At 37.1% G+C, this 27,903-nt stretch overlaps 1 protein-coding gene and 1 pseudogene across 9 annotated transcripts in view; both read left to right on the top strand.

The window, feature by feature from the left end:
- Window positions 1–27,903, top strand: part of OSBPL9 (oxysterol binding protein like 9) — a 160,756-nt gene that overhangs the window by 115,899 nt on the left and 16,954 nt on the right. For 6 of the 9 annotated variants that reach the window (XM_072772117.1, XM_072772114.1, XM_072772120.1 and 3 more), the window contains 8 exons: window positions 108–203; window positions 707–754; window positions 2,602–2,631; window positions 3,448–3,498; window positions 13,049–13,087; window positions 15,252–15,342; window positions 16,995–17,099; window positions 22,922–23,081. In XM_072772117.1, the coding sequence (XP_072628218.1) occupies window positions 108–203; window positions 707–754; window positions 2,602–2,631; window positions 3,448–3,498; window positions 13,049–13,087; window positions 15,252–15,342; window positions 16,995–17,099; window positions 22,922–23,081 (620 nt within the window). The remainder of the gene's footprint in view (window positions 1–107; window positions 204–706; window positions 755–2,601; window positions 2,632–3,447; window positions 3,499–13,048; window positions 13,088–15,251; window positions 15,343–16,994; window positions 17,100–22,921; window positions 23,082–27,903) is intronic. The other 3 variants (XM_072772118.1, XM_072772115.1, XM_072772122.1) reach the window with 1 other exon arrangement.
- Window positions 11,975–12,073, top strand: LOC140603276 (small nucleolar RNA U3; annotated as a pseudogene).

The following is a 27,903-nucleotide window of genomic DNA, read 5'->3' as shown; positions in this document are numbered from 1 at the left end:
TTTATTTTAAAAATTGAAATGTCCTATATGAAGGATGAAGTATCTTCTGTACTGTTAAACATTGCTAGGGTACTGGTAGATTTATTACAAATTTTCTTTTTCTCTAGGGTTTGGATTCAGGATTTGTTCCTAGTGTCCAAGACTTTGATAAGAAACTTACAGAGGCTGATGCTTACCTACAAATCTTGATAGACCAATTAAAGGTATGGTATTAGTTTATATCCTGAATTGGGATAAAGTAGTAAATGGTTATTAACAAGCTTGATTTTGAGTGTAAAAAATTATCTGATTTAAAGCTGACATACTAAAAGATCTGGGTGGCCTTTAAGTATATTGATAAGTAGTGTGTGTGTATAATGTACTTTTTTGTCATTAAAAAAGTAAATACGTAGACATAATTAGAAAATTAGCATGTTCTGTTTTAAAATTCTGTGAAACTGGTAAATTTTAAAGTAGCTCAATTTCTGAGACCTTGGTTTTTCCATTTTGAGGAGGAAGGTTGGGGGAGGTGATTTCTCTAACTTCATTTATCATTAATGAAATTGTCTCCTTTAATTCCTACTTTAAAATTAATTATAAGCAAAAGTCCTGGGAAGCAAATGGCTTGTTGATAAACTTGGATGTATGCTTTTTTCTATGTTTAGTAAATATATACAGTATAGTAAAATGGTTTGATACTATAATCATTTTCTTTTTAATCCTGTAGCTTTTTGATGACAAACTTCAAAACTGCAAAGATGATGAACAGAGAAAGGTAAGTTCTATAGTCATTATTTTGCCTTAACTATTTTAAAACCAAGAGCCTTTTAGAGAACAGAAGGACCTCAGGGGTTTTTGGCTACTATAATAGTACTACTGACTATTTATGATGGTACTACCATATAGAATTCATGGGGGAGTTTTCTGGTGATTTTCTATGTTGATTTCACAATTAAACAAAAATTTTAATATGATGCCCTTTTTGTGAGTACCACCTTCCTAGGATTAAGTTCTTTCCTTTTGAGGTTTTAAATGTTGAAGCTGGTAAGAATTTACAGAATAAGCTGGAAGCCACAGATGAGGAGACAAAACGAGGATTGCTTTATTATTATTTTTTTAAGATTTTATTTTTAAGCCACTTCTCAATACCCAACTTGGATATAAAAGTTGCATGCTCTATCTACTGAGCCAGCCAGGTGCCCCTGAGTGTTGCTTTAATAGTGGTTCCACTACTGCCCCCCACCCTTGAATTTCTGAGAATTACTTTGTAGTTTGAATATTATTTTCTTTTTTCCAATTAACGTATTTCCTCCTTGACTAGGTTTCCTATTGCAGTATCATTTATTTTTTTTGTTTCTTTTGACCATAGGTTTGTATCTGGCTCTTTTATACTTTGGTAATAGTACTTGTAGTAACTCATGTTTAGCTCCCCTTCCATTCTAAGGTTTGGAATTTAGCTCCATTTCATTTTTAAGCAACTAGTCAAAGTTTAAGGTGATTCTAAAAGAAGTGTTTTTTTGAAATTTTTTACTTAAATTGAATTTAATTAACATATAGTGTATTATTAGTTTCTGAGGTAGAGTTTAGAGATTCATTAGTTGCGTATAACACCCAGTGGTCATTACATCAAGTGCCTCCTTAATGCCCATCATCCAGTTATCCCATCCCTCACCCACATCCCCTCCAGCAAACTATAGTAAAGAGTCTCATATGGTTTATCTCCCACTCTGTTTCCATCTTATTTTATTTTTCCTTTCTTCCCCATGTTCATCAGTTTTGTTTCTTAAATTTCACATATGAGTGAAATCATATGTTTGTCTTTCTCTGACTTTCTTATTTTGCTTAGCATAATACACTCTAGCTCTATCCACGTCATTGCACATGGCAAAATTTTGTTCTTTTTGATGGCTGAGTGATATTCGTTTGTGTGTGTATGTGTTGTGTGTGTGTGTGTGTGTATACACACACCACTGCTTTATCCATTCATCTGTTGATGGACTTCTGGGTTCTTTTTTTTTTTTAATTTTTATTTATTTATGATAGTCACACATACACAGAGAGAGAGGGAGAGACACAGGCAGAGGGAGAAGCAGGCTCCATGCACCGGGAGCCCGACGTGGGATTCGATCCCGGGTCTCCAGGATCGCGCCCTGGGCCAAAGGCAGGCGCCAAACTGCAGTGCCACCCAGGGATCCCGACTTCTGGGTTCTTTTCATGTTTTGGCTATTGTGGAGATTGATGTTATAAACATTGGGGTGCATGTGCCCCTTCAAATTACTGTGTAGAACAAATGTTTTAAAATCACATAGTGAGTCTATAAAAAAGACTTTTTTCCATATAAGGAATAATAATGTTTTGTGTTATTTAATGTTTTGTGTTATTATTAAAAATCTTGAATCACACGAATCTTATTTGAGGATATAATCCATAAATGTTTGAATTTTTGTTTAAATGTTTAAGTTTTTAAAAGTATAACAGAAGGTACTCCCTTCCCAACTTGCCTCCACTTGCTTAGAGTAATGGGTACATTTTGGTAAAATTCTTTAAATGACCACTAAAAAACAGTGATGGTACTTCTTTGGGCTTTTGATTATTTTCATTTAAACTTCTCATTTTTCACAGAAAATTGAAACTCTCAAAGAAACAACAAATGTAAGTTATGTGTTTAGTAAACTCTAAAACTCTTTGCATTAGAAAGTGCTTTAAGGTGTTATTTCTATTTTAAACTGCTGCTTAAATTAATAAATTGCTCTGTTAATAGGAGCAATTGAGATTTTAATTTTTATAAATTTTTGCAAGGGTGTGTATAATTTTATAAAGGAATTAAAAGGACTTGAATAATCTAACTAAAATTCATTTTATATACCATTTTATCTGTTTCTGGTCTTGTCTAAGATCCTTGGATAAAAGGTGTCATCCGTGCACAACATATATTCTCTTTTCTATAATTAAAACATATTGTGATTCAAGTTTTCTGATGTATTGGCCTTCTGACATTATATAATAGGCTACTAATAAGATTTGTAGTTTGACAAAAGCACTTTGGCAAAGTAGTAGTGTTCTAGGTTCACCTATATTGTGATAGGATCCTTTAACCTTCATAATTCCATAAAAGTCTTGAATAGATGTTTTAGAAATTTACACTGGGATTGCTTGCTGTTGATCTAAGAATTTGGAAGTTAATCAGACTCACATCTTTTTCTTTTTGAAGTGTTGAAAAACCAGTTAGAATGTTATTTAGTATAAATTAGCAATTTTTTTGCATTCTTTAATTTATAGAATTGCTAATGATAACTTCATCTGACACTATCGGTATATTAGAACCCACTGGATATTCAGAGAGGGTATTTCTTGTGTATTATGGAATTAAATCCTGTACATCTGAACTGATTTTTTTTTATAAGCTTTAATGTCATATAACTGTTTTATTTGATGCAAGATCCTAAAATCAGTGTTCTGTTTTTACAGAGCATGGTAGAATCAATTAAACACTGCATCGTGTTGCTGCAGATTGCTAAAGTAAGTAAATTTTACTTTTTATTACTTGCATTTAATGAGATTTAAAAATTATAATGGTGTTTTTCTTTAATAGAAGATGACTTGTTTCTGAAATATATACTTTTCTACAGTAAATTGTATTGTGAGGTTCCTGGTACTATTGAACAACTGTTGTACTGGGATATTACCTTGGTAGCATGTGCCTGTTTTTGACATGGTAATTTCTGACCCAATGACTGGGAAGGAGGGGAGCACATTTGAATTACTTATCCCTTTGTTCATTTTATACATTATCACTACTTGGAGCAAGGATCTATTTTGTAAAACCTTTCACAGAAAAGTTTTTCTTAGAAAAGAAATTAAATTTTAGCAAGAGTTCTTTTTCTCATCCACAATAAGGAGTATTAATAAAGATACATATTTATTGTGTTGTAGATTTTTTTTCTGGTACTAAACTACATTAGTGAACCACTACTTTAAATTGCTGTTCTTTATTCATACCACAAAATGTATTTTGAATTGTTGTGGTTCAGTAAAAATTTCATGGCTATTGTGCCTGCTTTTCTGAAAAATGTTGGTGTATTCAACTTAAGTATAGATTTGATTGCTTTGTATTTTGCAAAATAAGCATTTTAGTGTTTGAAAATAAGAATTAAAAAGGAAATTCTGCTCCCATTATTTCTACCTGACTGTACCTCTGTATTTCCAGCTAGTGGCTTGAAAAGGGTGGGCAGGCAGTTCATCTGCCAATAAGAGGCTACTATTGGGATGTTTGCATGAGTTTTTAATTACTGGCCTATTTTACCTACTCAGTTGTATTTGTTTGCCCAATAATGGTCACTTTTAACCTAGTATTGTTAATGATACAATCTTATAGGACAGTCCATTTGTACTTAGATAGTAAGGATATTCAGCATATAAATTAAAGGAGGGCAGTGTCATTTTCTTTTGAGGCTGATTCAGTATTAAAGTGTCACAACATAAGGGCTTATGTTCACTTTCTAGGGTTTTTTTTTTTTTTTGTGACAACTCTTGTCTGATTCCTGTGTATGTGTCTAAATTTTTCATCTACTTTTGTGGATCAGAATATATACTAAAGGGAGGATAGGGTTAGAGGTATAAAAAGGTGGTAAGGTTTTTGTTTTTCTTCACTGTGCAATTACATGGGTGGGTGGATCACCTACTATTACCCAAAAGCCTCTGGAGTGTACAGATAACCAGTAAACTACACCATGCTCAGTGTGAATTGGTAGGTATTTTAGGGATGCATACTGCCACCTTTGGAAGATTGAGGAAGTAGAAGGGCTGAGAGTGTTAGGCTGGTTTGGATAATCTATAAATTACTCAAAAACAAGGCACCTGAGCCTCTTTGAGTAGGTCACCTTTTAGCTGCCCATAAAGAACGTTTTTGGTGTTCTGTCTTTGGAATGAGTTAGAATTCAAATTACTAGTACTCCTTATTTGAAGTTTCCTTTTTTTTTTTTAAGATTTTTTTTATTTTTTAAGTAATCTCTACATCCAACATGGGGGCTCAAACTTATAACCCTGAGATCAAGAGCTGCACGCTCCACTGACCAAGCCAGCGAACTGTCCCTAGTAATTTCTACTATTTAGTCTGTACCTCCTACTCTGTTTTCTTTAGCCCAGCTTGATAGTTACATTTCAAGGTCCTTCAGAATGGGTAACATAGATTAAGTAAATGGAATTTGGCTTTTTAACTCTTTTTAGAAGGAAGTTTTTCATGGCTTTTAATGTACAAACACATCCCTTAAGTTATACATGTACTCTATATAAACTCTGTGTATCTCTAATGTAAATCAGACCATTTCACTTACCTGCTCAAATCCTCCTAAATGGTTTCTCATCTCCCTTGGAATGGAATCTAAACTACTTACAGTAACTTAAATCATTTGAACCATCGTTACTCTCTCACATCTCATCTACCCTCACTTGATTACACTATTCCAACAACACTGGCTTGTTTTCCTTTTCACAGGCCAGACTTTTTCTGCTTCAGGGATTTGTATTTGCTTTCCGCATTACCTGGAAGGAACTTACCCCAGATTTCCAAGAGTCACTCCCTCACTTTATTCAGATTTCCACCCACATGAAATCTCTTTGAAGAGATCTTCCTGACCACTCTAATCTCTAACCTCTCATTTGTGATGAGAGGTCTTGCATCACTGGCCCAATTTACATGATATCTTGTTTATTGTCTCTCTGCAACCTGATTTATAATCTCCTTAAGGACTTTGTTTACCATTGTATTAGTCTGCTTGGGCTGCCATAACAAACCACCACAAACTGGGTGGCTTAAAGAACAGAAATTTATTTTCTCACAGCTTTGGAGGCTAGAAGTTGAAGATCAAGGTTCCTGCCAATTTGATTCCCTGTGAGGGGAATCAAACTTGTAGATAGCCACCATCTCAGTATGTCCTCACACAGCCTCTGCTTGGTACATGCACAAAGAACAGAGAGAGAGAAGAGAGAGAGAGAGGGAGAGTGGGGAGGAATAGAAGGGAAAGCGGGAGAGTGGGGAGAGAGAGGATGAGGAGACTTCTCTGGTATCTTATAAGGACACTTACTGGGTCAGGGCCCCATCTTTAGGACCTTATTTAACCATAATTTACTTCATTAGAGACCCCATCTCTAAATACAGCCATACTGAGGGTTAGGGCTTCTGAATTTGGTGGTGAGAGGTAGGGACACACAAATATTCACTCCATTACACCACTTATCCTCAGTGCCTAGAACAGTTTCCTGCCACATAGTAGGGGCCTGATAATTGTGAATTTTGAGTGGATGTTTCTAATACATAATTTTTATTGGCTGCACAGTTTCCACTTTATGATTTTTTTATTTAGCCACCTCTCTGTTGTGCTGTTGGTAAACATTGCAGAACTTCTAATACTGATGGGAATATAAGTTGTTACAGCCATTTTGGAGGACTATTCTTCATTGATAGGTTAATAAAATATTGAAATCAGCTACTTTGAGAGAGAGATTGCCACCTGAGACCCCAAAGGAATATAGGAATATAAGAAGATAGTCAATTTGATACCTCTATTATTTGGAATTTATTTAGTATTAGCTTTTTAAATTTATTTTTTAAAGGGATTTATTTATTTATTTGACAGAGCACAAGTAGGGGAACAGCAGGCAGAGGGAGAGGGAGAAGCAGGCTTCTCACAGGGAGCCTGCTGCAGGACTCGATCCCAGGACCCTGGGAACATGGCCTGAGCCTAAGGCAGATGCCTAACCAACTGATCCACCCAGGGACCCCAGTATTAGCTTGTCAGAAGCAGCATGCTATATAGGTAGGATTTTTAAACTCCTTCCAGTTTTGATTCTTTAATTCTCATTAGCAGAAGTTTCCCTCCTGCCTCAATGATTAATAATGCATTGGTTCCTGAATTTTGCTATCCATTAGAATCATCTGGAGATGTCTCATGCCTGGCTCCCACTCCCAGACATTGTGTGGTAATTGCTATGGGTTATCACCTGCGCTTTGGGATTTTAAACTCCCAGGTGGTTGTAATATGCAGCAAAGTTTGGGCATTACTTGGTTAGTGAGATTTTCAGGTGGCCTCTGTTAGTTCAGAATTTGTTCTTTGTACCATAGATGGAGACAGCTGGTGTTTCATGGGAAACTGTGGAAGAAGGTGAGGGAGGTAGAATAGAGTGGAAATAATCTGGGAGGCCCTGTATCTGAGGACTTGACCAGAGATTAGGTGATAAGACCATATGCCACAACTCATATAAGCAAGTGAAATTAATTTTAACACTGCATTTTATTTAACCCAATATATCCAAAATCATTTCAACATAAGCAATATAAAAATTCATTAGTGAGAAACTTCATATTCTATCTTTTTTTCTTGTACTGAGTTTTCAGTATCTTGGTTGTATTTTACAATTTGAACTAGCTCCATTTCAAGTACTCAGTAGCCATGTGTGACTAGTAGTTCCCACACTGGACAGTATGTACAGGTCTAGATTATCCTTTCAAAGTAGGTTGTATATTTAAGTTGTCTTTGGATCTCAGGTCCTCTCCCCAGGACATTTTTCTTTTGTAGAGTTTTTTTCCATAAGTGTTTATAAATATCTCATTAGACTTTTTAAAAAGATTTATTGATAAAAAAAAAAGATTTATTGATATTTACACTATAAAGTTCACTCATTAGCATGCGTCAGAACTTAATTCCTGTTCATTTCTGAATAATATTCTATTGAATGGATATTAACACATTTTGTTTATTCATCAGTTGATAGACTTTTGGGTTCTTTCCAATTTTTTTTTGGCCATTATAAATAATACTGCAATGAATGTCATTATAATGGCTTTGTGTGGAGGTGTATTTCCGTTTCTTTTAACTTTACACCTGGAATTGGCATTAATAGGGTCATATGGTAACTCTGTGTCTAGCTTTTTTAGAAACTGCTAAACTACTTTTCAAAGCAGCCACACCATTTTACACAGTGTGTTACAATTCCATTTTACACAGTGTGTTACAATTCCATTTTCTTCACATACTCACCAGTGTTTGTGATTTTCTTCTTCTTCTTTTCTTTTTTTTTTTTTTTTTTGGTGACTTAAAACAGCACTCATTTATTAGCTCACAGTTCTGTAGATCAGACTCTAAAGTAACTGGGCTGGGTTCTATGCTTAAGGATATCACAAGGCCCAAATCAAGGTTCTAGACAGGTTGAACTATCTGGAGGCTCTGGGAAAGAATCTACTTCCAGGCTTATTCACGTCTTTGTTGTAGGACTGAAGTCCCCATATCCTTGATAGTTGTTAGCTAGAATTCACTGCCAGCAACTAAAGACCTCTCTCTGGTCCTTGCACAGACTCTCCCCATTTTCACAGCCAGTGGGTGACCTAGCCTAGCCTATCCTTCTCATCGTTTACATTTTTGACCTTTTTCTTCTGGCACTAGCCAGGGAAAGTTTTGCTTTTAATATTAATAGCTCATGAAATTGGATCAGTCTACCTGGATAATGCTTGTGTCTTATGGTCAACTGTAAATACCACATGATTTTACTTTTTGGAATCTGAAAAACAAAACAAATGAACAAACAAAAGCAGAAACAAACCCATAAATGCAGAGAACAGTTGGTGGTTGCCAGAGAGGAGGGGAAATTAAGGGAGTGGGAAAAATGAGTGAAGGGGAGTGCGAGGTACCGGCTTTCAGTCATGGAATTGAGTAAGTCATGGGGATGAAAGGTACAGTATAGGGAATATACTCAATGGTATTGTAATACCATGGTGACAAATGGTATTTGCACTTGCGGTAAGCATAGCATAATGTATAGACTTGTCGAATTATTGTGTTGTACATCTGAAACTAATATAACATTGTCAGCTGTACTTTAATTAATGAATAATAGATTCATGGAACCTATATATATCACTCCTGTCATTGTTTTGTTGTTGTTGTTGTAGCCATTCTAGTGGTATCTTGTGGTTTTGATTTGCATTTTCTTAAGGAATAGTGATGTTGAACATCTTTTCATGTGCTTTTTAGCTATTCATTTATCCTTGGAGAAATGTCTATTAAAATTCTTTGCTGATGTTTTAGTTGGGTTCTTTTTAATCTCATTGAGTTGTAGGAGTGATTTTATATGTTCTAAATACAAATCCTTATCAGACATGATTTGCATATTTTTCTCCAGGTTTGTGGGTTGACCTTTTCACTTTCTTGATATTGTCCTGAGAAGCATGCATATTTTTATTTTTTATGAAGTCTAGTTTATCAATCTTCTATTGTTTGTACCTTTGGTGGCTTATCTGTCATTGCCTAATCCTAGATCACAAAGATTTATTCCTTTTTCTTCAAAGAGTTTTATAGTTTTAGCTCTATTTGTATGTCATCCACTTTGGGTTCATCTTTGTAGTGTGAGGTAGGGGTCTAAATGTATTTTTCTGGGAACGCCTGGGTGGCTCAGCGGTTGAGTGTCTGCCTTCGGCTCAGGGCCTGGATCCCGGGTTCCCGGGATCGAGTCCCCCATCCGGCTACCTGCATGGAGCCTGCTTCTCCTCCCTCTGCCTGTGTTTCTGGCTCTCTTTCTGTGTCTCTCATGAATAAATAAAACCTAAAAAAAAATAATAATGTATTTTTCTGCCTGTGGATATCCGGTTGTCCTAGCCTCATTTGTTGAATCTCATCAAACTTGAATTTGTGTTTTTTTGTTTGTTTGTTTGTTTGTTTGATATAATTGGTAAGTGTGTTAGTTGCTCCATAATTTTTTTTTTGTTTTTTTTTGTTGTTGGTCCATAATTAAGGGAGTTTTTACTAGACTACATTGACTTATTACAGAGATGAGGATATATTTCATATATGTTGTTGGTAGGCATGGTTTTAAAAAACTGAAGTCTATAATTTTGGTCAGAAGTCTTACCAAATTATGTTGTGCTGATGTTTTGGTTCATTATCACATTTCCAGATCTCAGTCATGCTGGTATATTTGGAGAATAGCTTTTGTATTAAGGATTGAGGGATTTATAACCAGATAAACATATAGTTTAAGTGGGAAGTAGCATTAGACCTTTGCTTTGTTTCTTTAACATAATTCATTTTGAATGCACTCAAATCTTGAGTTCAGTAATTCTTGAGATTTAGCTTTAACAGAACCTGATTAAAGGTTACAAAACAAAAACAAAACAATTTTTAAAAAAGAAGAATGGAAGTGGGGGTAAGGCGGGGATGAACATAGCCTTTTTAGGTGATAGAACAAAATCCCTAAAGTACATGATGAGAATGATAAGGCATTTAATAGTCTATGATTTGACTGTGCCTTAAAAGACAAACCACAACAGTAACAAAAATAATGAACCCTAGTTTAAAATATGCTGTAGGTAGCATACATTATTAATTGAGAACATTTGGGGAAAAAGTTTGTCAGATACTGAAGTTTATTTTAAATTATACCACAATTAAAATTTGTGGTTTTCTTAGATAATATACATATATCTATTGTAATATATCAGTAATCAATCACTGCATAACAAACTAGTCTAAGCTGAGTGTCTTAAAATAGCAACAGTAATTTAAATTTTGCTTTCAAATATGCAATTTGGGTAGACTTCATGACTTGTTTCTGTTTCGTGCAATGTCATCTGTAATGACTTTCTGTAATGACTTGATGTGGGGCTAGAGGATTTATTTACTTTCAAGGTGGTTCACTCATATATGCCTGGAAAGTTCAGTTGGGAGCCTAGATTCTTCTCCATGTAGCTGCTTGGGTTTTCTCACAGTATGGTGGTTGGGTTCCTAGAAAACTTGGTGAAAGTTTGTAACATTTTCATGACCTTGTCTTAGAAATCACATATAGTCACTTTCTGTTGTACTTACTGGTAGAGACCATCACAAAGGCCCACCTAAGGTTCTAGGGTAAGGGACATGAACAGTCTTTCTTGTTGGGGCCATTTCTGGAAATTTTAATCTATCACATGTATGTAATATTTCTTTCTAAGAAACCCTTTGGAAAAATCAATTTAATATATAGAAATTAATAAGGGAAAGCCAGAATTAAAATGCTGTCTGAGCAAGAAACTTTAAATTTCTCTTTCTTCTTAATAATTTATTTTCAACTGTGTCTATTAAGAATTAGCTGAAACTTTGAACATATAGTATATATATATTCGATATATATTGAATATATATTCTAAATATATAGTTAATTTTGCAAATAGGGGAAAACCTCAGCATGAATTACACAGTTGACAAAGTGCAGTTATTCTCAAGGATATGTAAAAGATACCGACTGTGCTGGAAGTTCCCAAAGACCACCTTTAGGTTTGATGATCTTGATGATTTGCTTGGAGGACTCTCAGGACACAGTGTATAGTCATATTCATAGCTATCCTTTATTAGAGCAAGTGATCCAAAGCATTATCAGCAAAGGGGAAAAGCACATAAGGCAAAATTCAGAGGAAACCAATGCACAAGCTTCCAAATGTCTTCTCCCAGTAGACTCACAGAATGTGCTTAGTTCTTCCAGTAACAAATTGTGACAACATATGTAAAATGTTGTCTACCAGGGAAGCTCATTAAAGCCTCAACACCTATGGTTTTTGTTGGGACCTTGTCATGTAAGCTCCCTCTTCCTAGCACTTATCAAGATTCCAGACTTCAGAAGGAAATCAGTTTGTCAGCATAAACCATGTTCTTTGCCAACAGTTTAGGCACAGTGAGCCGCTCGTATACCAGACAGAGTGGTGGGAACCCTCCTGAAATCCAAGTTCCTAGTCATTAGCCAAAGGCTAACTTGCCAGCAGGCAGGCCTGCTATGTCAATGCTTTTTTGTACCTGCACTTAAAAAAAAAAAATTCCAAACCTTCACATTGCTCATGGTTGACCCTTCAATATATTGATTTCTGAGCAAACTAAGTAGTTAAAGAAAAGGTTACAGATAAATGAGATAAAACTTGGCCATTATGTTTAAAGCCAAGACCAAATAATGGTTTCTCTTAAGACTTTAAAATTTCCTGATAAAGACTATACTTTCAGGGATCATTTCTATAGTTTGTTACTAGAGAAGTTTCTCTGAACGTGTAGGGTACCAAAAAAAAAAAAAAAAAAAAATTTCCTGATAGTTAGGAGCTAAAACTTAAAACAGTTTTATTTAAAATTAAACATGTTATCTACATAATACAAATAAATGGATTATAATTACAGAACCTAATATGTGTTGGTAACTTTCCACCACCTTCTTCCTGAAGTACATCCTTGGAGAAGCAAAGCAAAATAGCATATTAAGAACATGAATTCTGAAATCAGACTTTTGGAATCCTGGCTCTCCACCCTCTGTCTCATTTTTCTCATATGTCCAATATTAGTAGTACCTACCTTATAGAATCGGTAGTATTTATTATTCCACTTGGAATAATAAATGCAAAATATTTGTTAGTGTTAACTTCTAGGTCATTCCATGGATACCATGGGTATATAATTCTTATACCTTTGTTTTTTTAAAAGATTTTATTTATTTATTCATGAGAGAAACAGAGAGAGAGAGAGAGAGAGAGAGAGAGAGAGAGGCAGAGACACAGGCAGAGGGAGAAGCAGGCTCCATGCAGGGAGCCTGATGTGGGACTTGATCCCGAGTCTCCAGGATCACGCCCTGGGCTGAAGGCGGTGCTAAACCGTTGAGCCATCCAGGCTGCCCTGATTCTTATACCTTTTAAGTGCAGTAAGAGTGTTAGGGTTGTGGGTAGTTGGTAAAATTTACTATAAAATTATCTTCAATCCTAAATTAGTATATCTGCTTTTAATAGTTGGTACTGCTATGACTACACAGTCTCATCGGATATTTCTATAATGAACTTAATTAAGGATCTGTTTAGAAAAATAATTGCCATGCTATTGGTGGTGGTTGTGTAGCCAATGATAGAATTATGTTTGGCTAGCAATGTACAAATGGAATTATAATCTCAGTAGAAGCAGAGAAATGGTTTTCTAACACTGTTACTGACTAGTAAAGTAAGGTTTCTTAATAGGGAAGAAAGTACACAAGGACTTACTTAAATAAAAGAATGAAGTTAATATTTTTAACATTTTTCCTTAAGGACCAGTGTAATGCGGAGAAGCACGCAGATGGAATTATAGTAAGTTTAATCTAATCTTTTTGTTTCCCTTTACTTCTGCAGAGCATTATAACCAGTCATGTCAGGAGAAGCCTGAACTTCTACTCATTTTTCAACACAAATTCCTCTCTTCACCTACTCACTGCTTTTTGTTGTTGACTCTTGCAATTTTCCTTAAGCTCCTAAAGTTGGCCATCTTTCAGCAATCATTTGCAGGGAAAATATTAAAATTTTTCTAAGTGTTGGTTCAGATTGAATCACTTTGCATGTGTTAACATGAAGGGTTAATTATGGTGTGAAAATACAGCTTTTATGACTAAGGCATAACTCACAATGCTACATTTCTTGTCAAACTTCTTTTTTTCCCAGATGAAAGCAGAAGGGGAGGGATTCAGTATTGAAACATATCTTAATCTATTTAATATTTGTTTATCAGTTTCTATTTTACTTTTAGATTTTACATGTTGTGTTAACTGTCATTGCTATTGTGGTATACCTTGTGTTTTTATTAGAACAAATTGCAACATGACTTCTCTCACTTACAGCCGTTTTCTTATTCTTTCCTCCTCCTCAGCTTTTTACTCTTCCCTTAGATTCAACTTCTTTAAAAAGAAAGGAAAATTTTATTATTGGTATTTCCCATCTGAAAATAGAGTTTGAAGATTTATAGTTGGAGTGACCCTATTTTTATGATAACTGAATGACTTCTGTTTAGACTGTATTTCTAAAGCAGGAGGCAGCCCTCCCTTTTTTGCCCCAAGACTTTACAGATGCCAGCTTGTCTAGGTCTGGAAACTTCAAAATCTTCAAAACCATCTCATGGTTATACTTGAAAGGATAAGCATGTTATCTTATATTTGGTTTAAAATGAAAAAAAGTTAAATATGTTGTTTGCGTATTTCTTAAGAAGCCAGAGATAAGTATTTTTAAAGTTTGAATTAGAGACATTGGAATTTTTTATCTTTTTTCACAGTGTGAATTCAGAGTTTGAGCCATGGTGTTATAATACGATTATGTGATATGAATACAATCTCCTGCAATGTTCTCTCTCTTCCAGAGCTATCAGTTAAGACTGTGAGCCGCATGGAAAAGGACTATTTCATTTTTTGGTTTTCATCTGGTGTAGTCTTTTAAATGATAGATGTAAACTTTACTCTGGCAGAGACCTCAGTTTAAACATACCCACCTCCTCCAAGTAAAAAAAAAAAAAAATCAATAAACTACGGAGTCTTGTTTTTAAAATGTCATCATGCTGGCAGAATAAGTTCTTGGCTTGAAATCAGAAAAATTTAGATTTTTTTCCTCTAAAATTGCAACTACATGTTTATTTTTTATTTTTATTTTTTTAAACTTTTTTTTTAAATTTTTATTTATTTATGATAGTCACAGAGAGAGAGGGAGAGAGGCAGAGACATAGGCAGGGGGAGAAGCAGGCTCCATGCACCGGGAGCCCGATGTGGGATTTGATCCCGGGTCTCCAGGATCACGCCCCGGGCCAAAGGCAGGCGCTAAACCGCTGCGTCATCCAGGGATCCCAATGTTTATTTTTTTTCTTCTTAATCCTCCAAAAGAAAGCCATCTTCTCTGCACCACCCAGTTAGAAGATATATCTCTTTGCCTTTAGTGACTGTAAAACTAGATACCTATGCAGTGTGTGCAGTGACACAATAGAAGGTGGTAGTGGTATGAGGTGGAAAGATAAAGTCCTAGTGGTGCAAGTACATTCACCAGGTAGAGTTGTAATGTTTAAAGATAGCAAAGCAAGAGAGAACATTTCTCTCTGTCTTTGATAGAGAAACAGTATTTGTGGTGAATTGAGAATTAAGTGACAAGCACCAAACTGAATCTAGAAGTTACTGTTTTGGCTTCCTAAAATTTTCCCACACCGTTTTACAACTCTTGACAAGTTTTTCCTTTTAGCTTTACCTTCCTATATGACAGAGATTCTTTCACTATCCCTCCTTCCTGAGGTTTTTTTTTTTTTTTTTTTTTTTTTTTTAATAAAAACTCTTAGACTTCTGTATCATAGAGGTGTTTTATTTCCTCTTTCCATTTTGATCCGCTTATCTATATAGCTACCCTAAGGACTTTGCTGTCAGAAATGTGGGCATTTCATACATTTGGGAGGGTCAGCGCTGAAAGGGCATTTAATTAAAAATAACTATACTGTGTTTCTTTATCTCAGAGTACTATTAATCCTGTAGATGCAATATATCAACCTAGTCCCTTGGAACCTGTGATCAACACAATGCCCACCCAGACTGTCTTACCTCCAGGTATGGTATTTGCAAAAATATTTCAGATTAATTGATTAGAAAAAGCTTAATTTGTACAGCTGTCATAGTAATCTTGAAGGGCTTGTTTTTGTTTTTTAATAAGTAAAAGAAGTCACAAAGTGGTACAGCAGAAAATGAATTAGGAAAAGGTGATAATATTTTTGGTATTGAGGTTTTTTTAAATGCAGTGAAATAACTTTTGATTTTCAAAGTGATATGGAAGGAAAACTAATACTTGAATTAGCTGGTGGGACACAATCGTATGACCCAGCATTTGTGCTACGAAGGAAAGCTTAATCTACCTTGGTCTACTTGAAGGTAATCCGGGAACTTTATATTTTGGGGTATTTTTTATAACTATGAAGAATACAAATGGTTTCTTCATGGTGGACTCTAAGGTAATAGAAGGACAGGATGACATTTGTGATGCCTGCCTATTAGATAGACGTGTATTTTTAAGTATAGAGTGATCAATAATATTTTAACTAGCAAATGAAGGCTTAGGGACAATACCCATGTAACCAGTTCTTCTTACCTTTTGTTGTATCCAGCATCTCTGTTTTTTCAATGATGTGGTTAAGTCAGAAATTGTAATGAAAAAATGCCTTTAAAAATATGTAAAAGTACATGAAATCCTTTTGTGAATTTGGATTCATTAAGAAAATGAGCTTAATGTTTTGTGGGGCTAAAGAAGTACTACTGCCCTATTTTATTTTATTTCTTTAGATTTATTTATTTAGAGAGAGCGTGCGCACGCGCATGTGTGTACGAGCGGGAGAGGGGAAGAATCTCAGGCAGACTCCCTGCTGAGTGCAGAGCCTTATGCAGGGCTCAATCCCACGACCCTGAGACCAGACCTGAGCCGAAATTGAGTCAGCCACTCAACTGCCTAAGCCACCCTGGCGCCCCATGTACCCTATTTTAAAATGATTTTATGTGGTTTGATGCTTAGAAAGACTTTATCATCAGAAGTGTTTGCTGATTTTTTTTTTTCAAAGATTTTATTCATGAGAGACCGAGAAAGAGAGGGAGGCAGAGACACAGGCAGAGGGAGAAGCAGACTACATGCAGGGAGCCCGACGTGGTACTCGATGCTGGGTCTCCAGGATTGTGCCCTGGGCTGAAGGTGGCGCTAAATCGCTGAGCCCCCCCACCCCTCCCCCCCGTGTTTACTAATTTTATAGAGTATTTTTATTGAGATTTTGGCTGCTGTGATTAGTCTTATTTATTTATTTATTTATTTATTTATTTATTTATTTATTTATTTATTTATGATAGTTAGAGAGAGAGAGGCAGAGACATAGGCAGAGGGAGAAGCAGGCTCCATGCACCGGGAGCCCGATGTGGGATTCGATCCCGGGTCTCCAGGATCGCACCCTGGGCCAAAGGCAGGCGCTAAACCGCAGCACCACCCAGGGATCCCGATTAGTCTCTTGATATCCTGCCTAATGTCTTACTACCTGGTAGCATATCACCATTGAGTTTAAAGGGGATGGAAGGTCAGGAAGGAGTAGCATGGAACTTGACTGACTTAATGGAAGACAGTTTCAAAAATTACTGATCTTTAGAATTTTGAATTCCATACAATTGCAGTTAACACACGTGTATTTGGCTTTTTCTCTTAACTTCTTTTGTATGTTCAAATCTTCTAGAACCTGCTCAGTTGTGTAAGTCAGAGCAACGCCCATCCTCCCTACCAGTTGGACCTGTCTTAGCTACCTTGGGACATCATCAGACTCCAACACCCAATAGTACAGGTACAGATTTGTGTAATTTCTTTAATTCTCATAACTCATTAACATTTAAGATTTGTGTGTGATGACTGATGGAAAAAAGGGTGAAATGTGTTGTATATTTGTGATGGAGATACCATAATTTTACCATTACAGTTCTATACTTTGTGGATAGAGCCAGAAGCTCTAGTAATAATTACATTTTAAATAAAATATTGCAGAATATTGTTTACCTTAGGAAAAGATTTATTTTAAGATCTTATTGGCTTTTTAAAGAATTTTGCTTGAGTCAGACCTGTATACTTTATTATTGTAAAGAAATCAGTACAAAAGTGTAGAGAACAAAGCTGAAAGTCTCCTTTATTTTCCCTCTCATTTGCATGTGTTTACATGTATTTTCATGTACATATGTACGTATATACCTATATTGGTTTTTTTTTTTACTTAAAAACTTCACTTATTTTAAAGATTTTGTTTGTTTATTTATTTATTTATTTATTTATTTATTTGAGAAAGCGAGCACGAGCAGGAGGAGGGGCAGAAAGAGAAGCAGACTCCCTGATGAGCAGGGAGCCCACAGTGAGGCTCAGTCTCAGGACCCTGGGATCATGACCTGAGCAGAAAGCAGCTGCTTAACCCAACTGAGCCACCCAGGTGTCCCCCAAGTCTTTTCTTGAGTATATATATATAGTTAGCAATGTGACATTAGTTTCATGTGACAACTTAGTGATTTGACAAGTGTATATATTATGCTATGTTCTCCCAAGTGTGTTGCTACCATCTGTCCTGTTACGTCTCTGTTACAGTATTATTGACTGCATTCCCTATGCTATGCCTTTTATTCCTGTGACTTATTCAATCCATAACTGGAATTCTGTATTTCCCTCTCCCTTTCATCTGTTTTGCTCAACCCTCCACCTGTCTCCTGTCTGGCAACCATCATTTTGTTGTCTGTATTATATGTCTGATTCTGCCTTTTGTTTGTTTATTTGTGGGGGGTGTTGGGTTTTTTCCCCCACTTATGAGTGGAATCATGTGGTATTTATCTTAGTTAGACTTATTTCATTTAGCATAATAACCCTCTAGGTTCATCCATGTTGTCTCAAATGGCACAATCTCATCCTTTTTTATAACTCTGTAATATTCTCTCTGTGTGTATACACACCACATCTTTCTTTTTTCACCTGTTGATGGACCCTTAGGTTGCTTCCATATCTTGGCTATTGTACATAATGCTGCAGTAGGTATAGAGGTGTGTATATCTTTTGGATTAGTGTTTCCAGCACTTGTTATCACTTGTCATTTTGACTTGTTACTACTTGCCATTCTGTCTGGTATAAGGTGAAATCTCATTATGGTTTTGATTTGCATTTCACTGACTCATGAGAGATGTTTGTTGACCATCTGTATGACTTCTTTGGAAAAATGTTAGTCCTCTGCCCCTTTTTAAATCAGATTATTTGTTCCTTTGGTATTGAGTCGTGTAAGTTCTTTATATAATTTTGGATATTAACCCCTTATTAGGTACGTCATTTGCAAATATCTTCTCCTAGTCAGTACAGTGTCTTTTTGTTTTGTCAATAGTTTCCTTCACTGTGCAAAAGAGGTTTTTTTTTTGATGTAGTCCCAATAGTTTATTTTTGCTTTTGTTTGCCTTTCCTCAGGAGACTTATCTAGAAAAAATGTGCTGCAGCCAATGTCAGAGAAATTCCTGCCTGTTCTCTCTCCTAGGATTTTTATGCTTGAAAGTCTCACATTTAGGTCTTCAATTCATTTTTGAGTGTATTTTTGTGTATAGTATTAGTCAGTGGTCCGATTTTATTCTTTTTGCATGCAGCTGTCCAGTTTTCCCGGCACCATTTATTGAAGAGACTGTCTTTTACCCATTGTGTATGTTCTTGCCTCTTTTGTCATGGAATAATTGACTCCATAATCATGGATCCATTTTGGGGATCTCTATTCTGTTCCACTGATCTGTATGTCTGTTTTTGTGCCAGTACCATACTGTTTTGATCACTACAGCTTTGTAGTATATATTGAAATCTGATATTGTAATGTAAGTGGAGGTATTCCACTTTATTCTTCTTTCCCAGGACTGCTTTGGCTATTTGGGGTTTTCTGTGGTTCTCTACAAATTTTAGAATTATTCGTTCCAGTTTTGTGAAAATATATTGTGTATTCTTATTGTTTTAACCTGAGTGACATCATGTGTTTCTATGTCTTTCTTTTTGCATTTAACAGAACATTTAGACTGCTTTCTGTGTTTATACCATTAGGTCTACAGTGTTCTTTTTGTGGCTGCCAGTGCACATATGACCTGTTTCTCTGCTTTTTTTTGTTTGTTTTTGTTTTGTTTTGTTTTGTTTTTTTTGTTTCTCTGCTTATAGACATTTAGGTTGTTTCCTGTATTTTCCTATTACAAGCAGTACTTCAGTGAATATCCTTGTACAGCCACTTTTGGCACATATATATTTTTTAAGGTTAGATTTATCATTCTTTCATATTTTTTGTCATAAGCAAAAAGAAATACTTCATCTTAATTTTATTCTGTTTATTTAGACTTATGATCTTTATTTTTTCTGTAATTTACAGGGATGCTATCAGTGTTTGTATTAGATACTGATTAGTTTTCATTGAGATACCTGTTGAACCAAATTCAAAGGAGAATTTAGTGCTTTTGTCCCTATTATACCTTGGGGAAGTAGGAGATAAGCCCCTGTTTGTTCCTCCACAGATTTACTTCTTGGACAAGACTTTTCCTCTGTAATAATGAAAAATTACCTTGTGACATTAGCCCATTTTGAAATTTGAGTTGGTAAAGATGCTGATGCTGTTACTTTACATAAGAAAAATATTACTTTTCTTTAATATTAAACAGCATGGGCTTCTGAATTTAGAAAGAAAGCAAAAATAGCTCTTATTTGAAGGTCTTCGGAACATGCTGATAAGCAATTTGCATAATAAGGCTGAAATGTTTGACTTTTTTTCTGTATTTCATTACTTGTATCACCTTTTGTTCATTTTAAAAACAGTACCTGTGTTTTGTTTTGTGTGTGTGTGTGTGTGTGTGTGTGTGTGTGTGTGTGTTTGTGTGTTTTGTTTTTTAAGAAAGGATACTCCATGGGCACCTTGGAGGCTCAGTTGGTTAAGCGTCCAACTCTTGATTTCAGCTCGAGTCGTGATCCTCAGGGTCTTGAGATGGAGCTCATGTAGTGACTGTGGAGCTTGCTTAAGATTATCTCTCTCCCTATCCTTCTCCCTCTTTCTTTCTCTCTCTCTCTCTCAAAGAAAAAAAGGATATTCTGGTTTCTTTTCAGATTGTGTAAATCTCTCACTTTTTACTAAAAGGATTATGTCAGTTTGGAAACACAGCCAAAATTGTCTATTTGGAGATACATAAAATTAGTTACAAACTTTGAAAAAGTGAGCCCTCTTTCTGTGTACATTTAGGATAATTATATATATTTTTTAAACTTTTATTTATTTATGATAGGCACACAGTGAGAGAGAGAGAGAGGCAGAGACACAGGCAGAGGGAGAAGCAGGCTCCATGCACCGGGAGCCTGATGTGGGATTCGATCCCGGATATCCAGGACCGCGCCCTGGCCAAAGGCAGGCGCTAAACCGCTGCGCCACCCAGGGATCCCTAGGATAATTATAATAAGTAATTTAGAATATAAATTATTTCAGATTTTTTAAATACAGCATTTTTGAGTAGGTAAATTTAAAGACATTTTAGAAATGAAATTAACATATGATTTATGTCTTAATTTTTCAACCTAATTTCATCATCTTCACTTTTAACTTTCTAATATAAAAAAGAAATAAGGTAACAACTGAGAAAAATAATATTGTTTGTTTTTCTTATAAGGATAACTCAAAAAAAAAAAAAAAAGGATAACTCAATTCTTTTGTTTGCAATTCCCAAACACATTTTCTTTTTGGACAGATTTTCAGTTGTGTGATCACCTGGAGTGTTTGCATGTTACTTTTCATTTTTGATTCCTGGATGGTTTGGAGGCTTTCTTAAAATACCTGTTTCAGCAAGAGAAAGCCTCTTTCCCATCTTACTGCCACTATTGCAGGGGGCCAAGGGGCGGGGGAGGAATTTAGAGTCATTTGCTAAGATGAACTATTTTTGGAATTTCCACAGTAAGATTACCTTTTTTGGTGGCAGACTTTTTCTGTTATGTTTTTAAAATATCTTTGTGAACTAGGCAACTAAATGTGGCAGGTGGATGTGCTTTTTCTCTAATTATTGAACCATAGACACAAGGGTGGGCTAAAAATCCATGGGTGACTCTGGATTTGTTTTTCAAATTTTAAAAATTATTTTAAAAAATGTATTCATGAGAGAGAGAGAGAGAGGTAGAGACATAGGTAGACAGAAGCAGGCTCCCTGTGAGGAGCCTGTTGCAGGACTCGATCCCAGGACCCTGGGATCACAACCTGAGCCAAAGGCAGACGCTCAACCACTGAGCCACCCAGACGTCCCTCGTTTTTGTTTTTCTTTTAAAGATTTTATTTATGCATGCATATATGTATGTGTGAGAGAAATCACAAATGGGGAGGAGGGGCCGAAGGAGAAGCAGACTGCCAGCTGAGCAGACAGCCTTGATGTGGGACTTGATCCCAGGTCCTAGGATCATGACCTGAGCTCAAGGTGGACGCTCAATCAACTGAGCCACCCAGGCACCCCTCTAGGATTCATTTTTATTGCTGCTGTTTCTCAACTTCTAGGACTATGGCCTTGGCTTTTAGACTGTCAGCATTGACCTAATTAAATCTAACCTCTGCCAGGCATCTGTAGGAGTTAAGCTCAAATTGCTTGAGAGTTGTAGATGCTCTGTAAATTCTTGTTGAATTACTCTCAGTAGTCTTCCATTGTTTGATACTTTGTTCTTTTCTTTTTTTTTTTTAATTCTTGAGAGACACAGCTGGATAGAAAGGCAGAGACATAGGCTGAGGGAGAAGCAGACTCCCTGCGGGAAGTCTGATGTGGGACCCGATCCCGGATTCCGGGATCAAGCCCTGGGCCAAAAGCAGACGCTCAACCGCTGGGCCACCCAGGTTTTCCATTGTTTGATACTTTTATTGTTTTATTTTGTTACTAGACCATGGATCATGATCACAGAGATTAGCTAGTAGTCTTCTTTCTGTGGCTCTCTCTGTTCATTTCAGTTTCCTTAGACTACTTAGGTACAGAAACATGTTCTTCCTGCTTCTTTCCTTTTCCACATTCTTCCCGTGGTAGACCTCTGTTTTCCTCTGCTCCTGAGCCCCAGACACCTGACTTTAATTTAGGTAGAAAAGGAGTTTGGCATATGTGTGGTGCTTTCGTGTTTTAATGTGACAGCTGAAACATAATGACTAATGTGAATGTGTGATGTGATATCCTGGGCAATATTTTAACATTCATGTGGTCTTTGATATTCTTTCCATTGTGCATTCTCATTGTGTCGCTACTGCATTTTTAAAATATCTGGATCCTACAGTATAAAATAGGAATCCCGGCTTTCCCCTGATACTGTATTTGTTGTGGGACTTTTGACCCCAGCACTCAAACACTGTGATTATAATCAAAAGAGTTCCCTTTCTAATTATAGATCATTATAGAATGGGAACATATCAGTTCTTCATTTAAAAGTCTGTGTCCCATTCTATGACATGATTTGCCTTTTTCTATGTCTAGTTTAAATGTTGATTTTCTTTACAAAGGGTGTAAAGACTTCTACCAACTTAATTTTTCTTGATTTTAGAAAAGTCTGTTTTGACCCCATCTCCATGAATTTTTTCCCCTTTATTACCAACATTGTCTCTTAATTTAAGGTATTTTCATTTCCTAGGCAGTGGGCACTCACCACCTAGTAGCAGTTTGACTTCTCCAAGCCATGTCAACTTGTCTCCAAACACTGTCCCTGAGTTCTCTTATTCTAGCAGTGAAGATGAATTCTATGATGCTGATGAATTCCACCAAAGTGGCTCATCCCCAAAGCGCTTAATAGAGTAAGTAAATGAACTCTGTGTATTTAAATGGCTCTTGATTTTAAAAATCTGATTTTGAGACTGGTGTGAATGATGCACTCGTTAAGCGTCTTTTGTGATTGACTTACTGAGCAAATCCAGTTCTATGAGAATTGTGATTTTACTTTTGACTTCATTCAAATAGAGTAAGTTAGCATCAGCTAAAGTAATATGCCAGTATTGTTCATTGAACTCCTGGCATTATTTCTGTAGCGCCAAAATTAGCAGAGGTTCAAGTAAGCAAGAAAGCTAGGAAGTATTGTACAAGTAAGAGGGCACCAATATTTGTTTTATATTAGAGTGGAGATAACACCTGTAAGCTAGGCATTATACTAGTGGAGGAATGATCCAGAGGTGAAAAAAGACCCAGTTTCTGCCTTCAGGGAACTTGCTGTTTATTGGGAGAACAAACAGACATTAATAATCCAATGTCATACAGGCTAAGCCCAGAAAGCCATGGGAGTATTTTGGAGTCCTTAGAAGTGAGGGAAGGATTCACAGAGGAGGGAGGGGGTGTGATCCTAAGTAAGAATATGAGTAAGGAGAAGGAACATGGTGGTAAGGAGGGAAAAGTGGAAATGTTTTCTTGAAGCTAGAACCTTATTAAGGCAGGCCTATAGGCAAAGGGTGGGGAGTTGGGTTTCTTTGGGGGATCTGTAAGTTGTTAAGTTTGGCAGTAGCATAAGTTGTTAAAAAAAAAAAGATACAGAAGGGGTTGACGGGCAGGTCATCTAAGATTCTAGCCTTTTATGAATTTTGAACATTTTCTGACAAAAATTAGCAGTTGCTGGTCAGGTCTGCGTTTTAGAAAAATAGATTTGCCTAGGTATGTAGATTTGAATGAAGTGGAGCTGTGTTACAGGTAAGGAGATCAGCCTAAACCAGGTAGTAAATTGAGAAATGTTGATTAGACTTAGCTATGGTAATTGCACAGGAATGAGGGAAGCGTGTAGATTCCAGAGATACTAAGCAAGCAGATTTTGATAGATACCAATAATAGGTTTTCCTTCATTCAAAAATATTAGACCTGTTTTACACTATTGAAAAAGCTAGGTGTGTTCTATGCACAGACAAGGCTTTATATGTGTGAAGTCATTGACACGAGAGCTGATAAGCAAAATACACCCTACTGGTGTAGGTGTTGCTGTGGTTAAGCTTTTGGATTTTTTCGGAAAGAATAGGTTCTGAATCTGGTTTGCTTCAAAGGTGTGTGTCTTGGGGTACTTGGCTGGCTCAGTTGGTAGAGCATGCAACTAGATCCTCTGGGCTTTGAGTTCAAGCCCCACTCGAATGGATGTAGAAATTACTTTAAAAAATTTTTAAAGGGCAGCCCCAGTGGCGCAGCGATTTAGCGCCGCCTGCAGCACAGGACGTGATCCTGGAGACCCTGGATCGAGTCCCACATCAGGCTCTCTGTATGATGCCTGCTTCTCCCTCTGCCTGTGTCTCTGCCTCTCTCTCTCTGACTCTATGAATAAATAAATAAAATCTTTAAAAAAAAATTTAAAAAGAAACAATGGTGGGTGATCTTGGTCAAGTTATTTAGCCTATGTAATATTCAGTTTCCTCATTTGTAAAATGAGGATAACAATGGTTTCTACTTCAAGGAGTCATTGTGAACATTTAAATGAGAATAATGTCATGGGGCAGCCCTGGTGGCTCAGAGGTTTAGCTCCGCCTTCAGCGCGGGGCCTGATCTTGAAGACCCAGGATCGAGTTCTGACCAGCCCCCATCCTGCTGCCCTGTAATACACAGAACCTGTAAGGCACAGCAGCCTCCCCACACCCCTGACAGCAACGACAAAGGTCAACCCAACAGGGCACCTCAAGGAAGCAGGACCAAGCCACTAATGCAGGCTGAGGGCCTGAAGCAGGCCTCACATTGTCCTATCCTCAGCGCAGCGCCAGGTGAGGGGTGAAGAGCCCTCCTGACGTGAGGAACAAGGGCTACCACCCAAGTGAGAGGAGGTAGGATGGCAACAGCCCCACCCCGCTTCCCAGGAAAGGAGATCTCTGAGCCATAGGTCCACAGCACGTGGGCCTGAGCCCACCATCTCTCGTGGAGAGCCCACCTCCACCACTTCAGGCTCCATCTGCACTCTCCCCAAGTGCTGCGCCTCAGGCCTTGGCTGGCCTCTGCTCCTACAGACGTCCATCCTCAGGCTGGGTCACCCCTCCACACAAGGGCACCTGAGGGAGCCCAGAGCCCACTTCCCACTCAATCCAGCCTTTGACCGTGGTTACCTTTTTGCTCTCAGAAAGCTTGAGGGGTTTGCTTCCCTCTGAAGCTTCGGGACAAGCATCATCAGTGCTCTCATCTTTGCTGTCTTCCTCCTTGCCCTCCTGTTTTGGGGACTCTTCATAAACCCCGTCCTCATCTTCTGTGGACTTCACCTCTGGAGGCTCTGACATCACAGAAACCACTTCATTCCAGAGGACCTGCTTCATGTCCTTGATTTTTTCCTTCCCCTCCTCCATTTCTGTTAGATCACCTAAATCCGTGTCCCACGTCAGGCTCCCTGCATGGAGCCTGCTTCTCCCTCTCGCCTGTGTCTCTGCCTCTCTCTCTCTCTCTCTCTCTCTTCTCTCTCATGAATAAATAAATAAAATCTTAAAAAAAAGAACTTAAAAAAAAGAATAATGTCACTCAAGTGCTTAATAAAGTATTTGGCATGTAATCACTCAAATATATAGAAAGTAAATTAATGTTTATTTGCTTTAATGTTACTGTGTTGTAGAGATAGTTGGCTTAATTTTTGTTGGGTATTTTTTCCAACTCTGCTGCTTTTTCAGGAGTTGGTATATTGTTATAGCTTGGAGTTTGCTTTGTATGACAATGCAAATTTGGGAATGATTTTATGTGAGTTTGTAAGCCCCGTACCATCAGCCACCTAGTCCTTAGGCCTCAAATCTTGGTTTCTTTTAGTGAGAAATACTGTGTGGGACTCTAGTTTTCTTAAGCGTACACATGAACTGAGAAATATAGTATTCCTATATATGGATCATAACTGCTCAAAATCTCAAAACTTGTAAGGAGAATAATGACTGGTTCAGGAAGTTTTGTGTCTTAGTGGATCAAATTTAGTTTTTGAATGTGGGGGGAGAATGAAATATCTGTGACTTGGGTGTGATACAGTATCTGTTAAGACAGGAGACTAAAGGAAGAGGAATTTGAACCCACAATTCAAGACCAGTTTAGCCCAAAGGCTTGGTTTAGCATCTTGGTTTCTTAATGATATATGTGGGAAAATAAACTATTGAGAAACTGTTATTAGCAGTTTGCTAATAGAAATAGCACTTTATTTATTTTTTAAGGATTTTGTTTATTCATAAGAGACTCCGAGAGAGAGGCAGAGACACAGGCAGAGGGAGAAGGGGGCTCCCTGCAGGGAGTCCGATGTGGGACTTGATCCCAGGACCCCGAGATCATGACTTGAGCCAAGACAGATGCTCAACCACTGAGCCACCGAGGTACCCCACGAATTTCAATTTAATTTTGTAAATTGTTTTTTTTATGACAGTGGGGTTAAAAGGAAATAAGCATTTGGAATCCAAAGTAAAGCTTATTTTTGATTTTTGATGTTTCCAAGCAAGTTTCCTTTGAATGGAATTAAGGATAGTATCTCACATTGAACTAGAGGACTCTGTTTTGATATTCAGTTGTACTTAAAGTTACAACTGAATATCAAAACAGAGTCCTCTATCGTCCAGAAGCATATAACTGTATACAGGAGAGCTTGTAGTATCTGGTTAGCTGCTGCTTCTTTTTTTTTTTTTTCTTCTTTCTTTCTTTCTTTTCTTTCTTTTTCTTTTCTTTCTTTCTTTCTTTTCTTTCTTTTTCTTTTCTTTCTTTCTTTTCATTCTTTTCTTTTTTCTTTCTTTCTTTCTTCTTTCTTTCTTCTTTCTTTCTTTCCCTATTTATTTATTCATGAGAGACACACAGAGAGAGAGGCAGAGAGAGAAGCAGGCTCCATGCAGGAAGCCCAATGTGGGACTCGATCCCAGAACTCCAGGACCATGCCCTGGGCCGAAGGCAGGCGCTAAACCCCTGAGCCACCCAGGGATCCCTAGTTAGCTTCTTTTTAACATCAGAGTCTGGCCCCAGTTTCAAGGGGTTCTCCTGAAATTTTTATAAAATAGAAAATTTTATTATTGTACCTGTAACGGGCATGTCTACAAAGTCACCTATAGGCTCATAGGCTTTTTTCTTTTCTCCTTCTATTATAAGCTTCCTTCTCTGGGCTTTCCTGGTACCCATCCCATGACAAATACACAGTTGATGAACCTCCCATTTGAAAGGATCCAGGGTTAAATTCTATGTCCTGCTAACCCATTGGATTCCTTTTTTCCCCTCAGTTTTATGTTCTCCTTGTATGCCCTAATCTGGATTCCCAAACTGGTAGGGACTGCAGATGGTTTATTTGGCCATCAAGGTGTTTGTTGATTTGGGGGCAGGGTGTTGTTTTTTTAAATGGGCTTAAGTCCATTCAAATGGAGTGTGTTGGCCCCTGGGGCTGTATTCCTTACTACCTAGCCCAGTTCACGTATTTATGTTCTCTGCCTGACCTTGCTGGGCATTGAGCCTGTGACACCTGCTGGTCATCGGCTGCTACTACTTATTTTCGGACTCACAGCTCAAGTTTCTGTCTACTGTTTTTCTGTCTCTGTAGAAAGAGAACTGGAAAACTTAAGTCTTTCACTATGCACTTTCCGAAGACCTGTAGCAATGGCAGCTTCAGTGTGAACTGTTAGTGAGCAGTGTGGCTGTACACGGTTATAAACTAGATGAAAGTCCGTGTTGGAA

This window comes from Canis lupus, chromosome 13, assembly GCF_048164855.1.
Source record: "Canis lupus baileyi chromosome 13, mCanLup2.hap1, whole genome shotgun sequence".
Classification (NCBI taxonomy): Eukaryota; Metazoa; Chordata; class Mammalia; order Carnivora; family Canidae; genus Canis; species Canis lupus.
The sequence above is the reverse complement of the archived record's forward strand: the minus strand, read 5'-3'. Positions and strand labels throughout refer to the sequence as shown.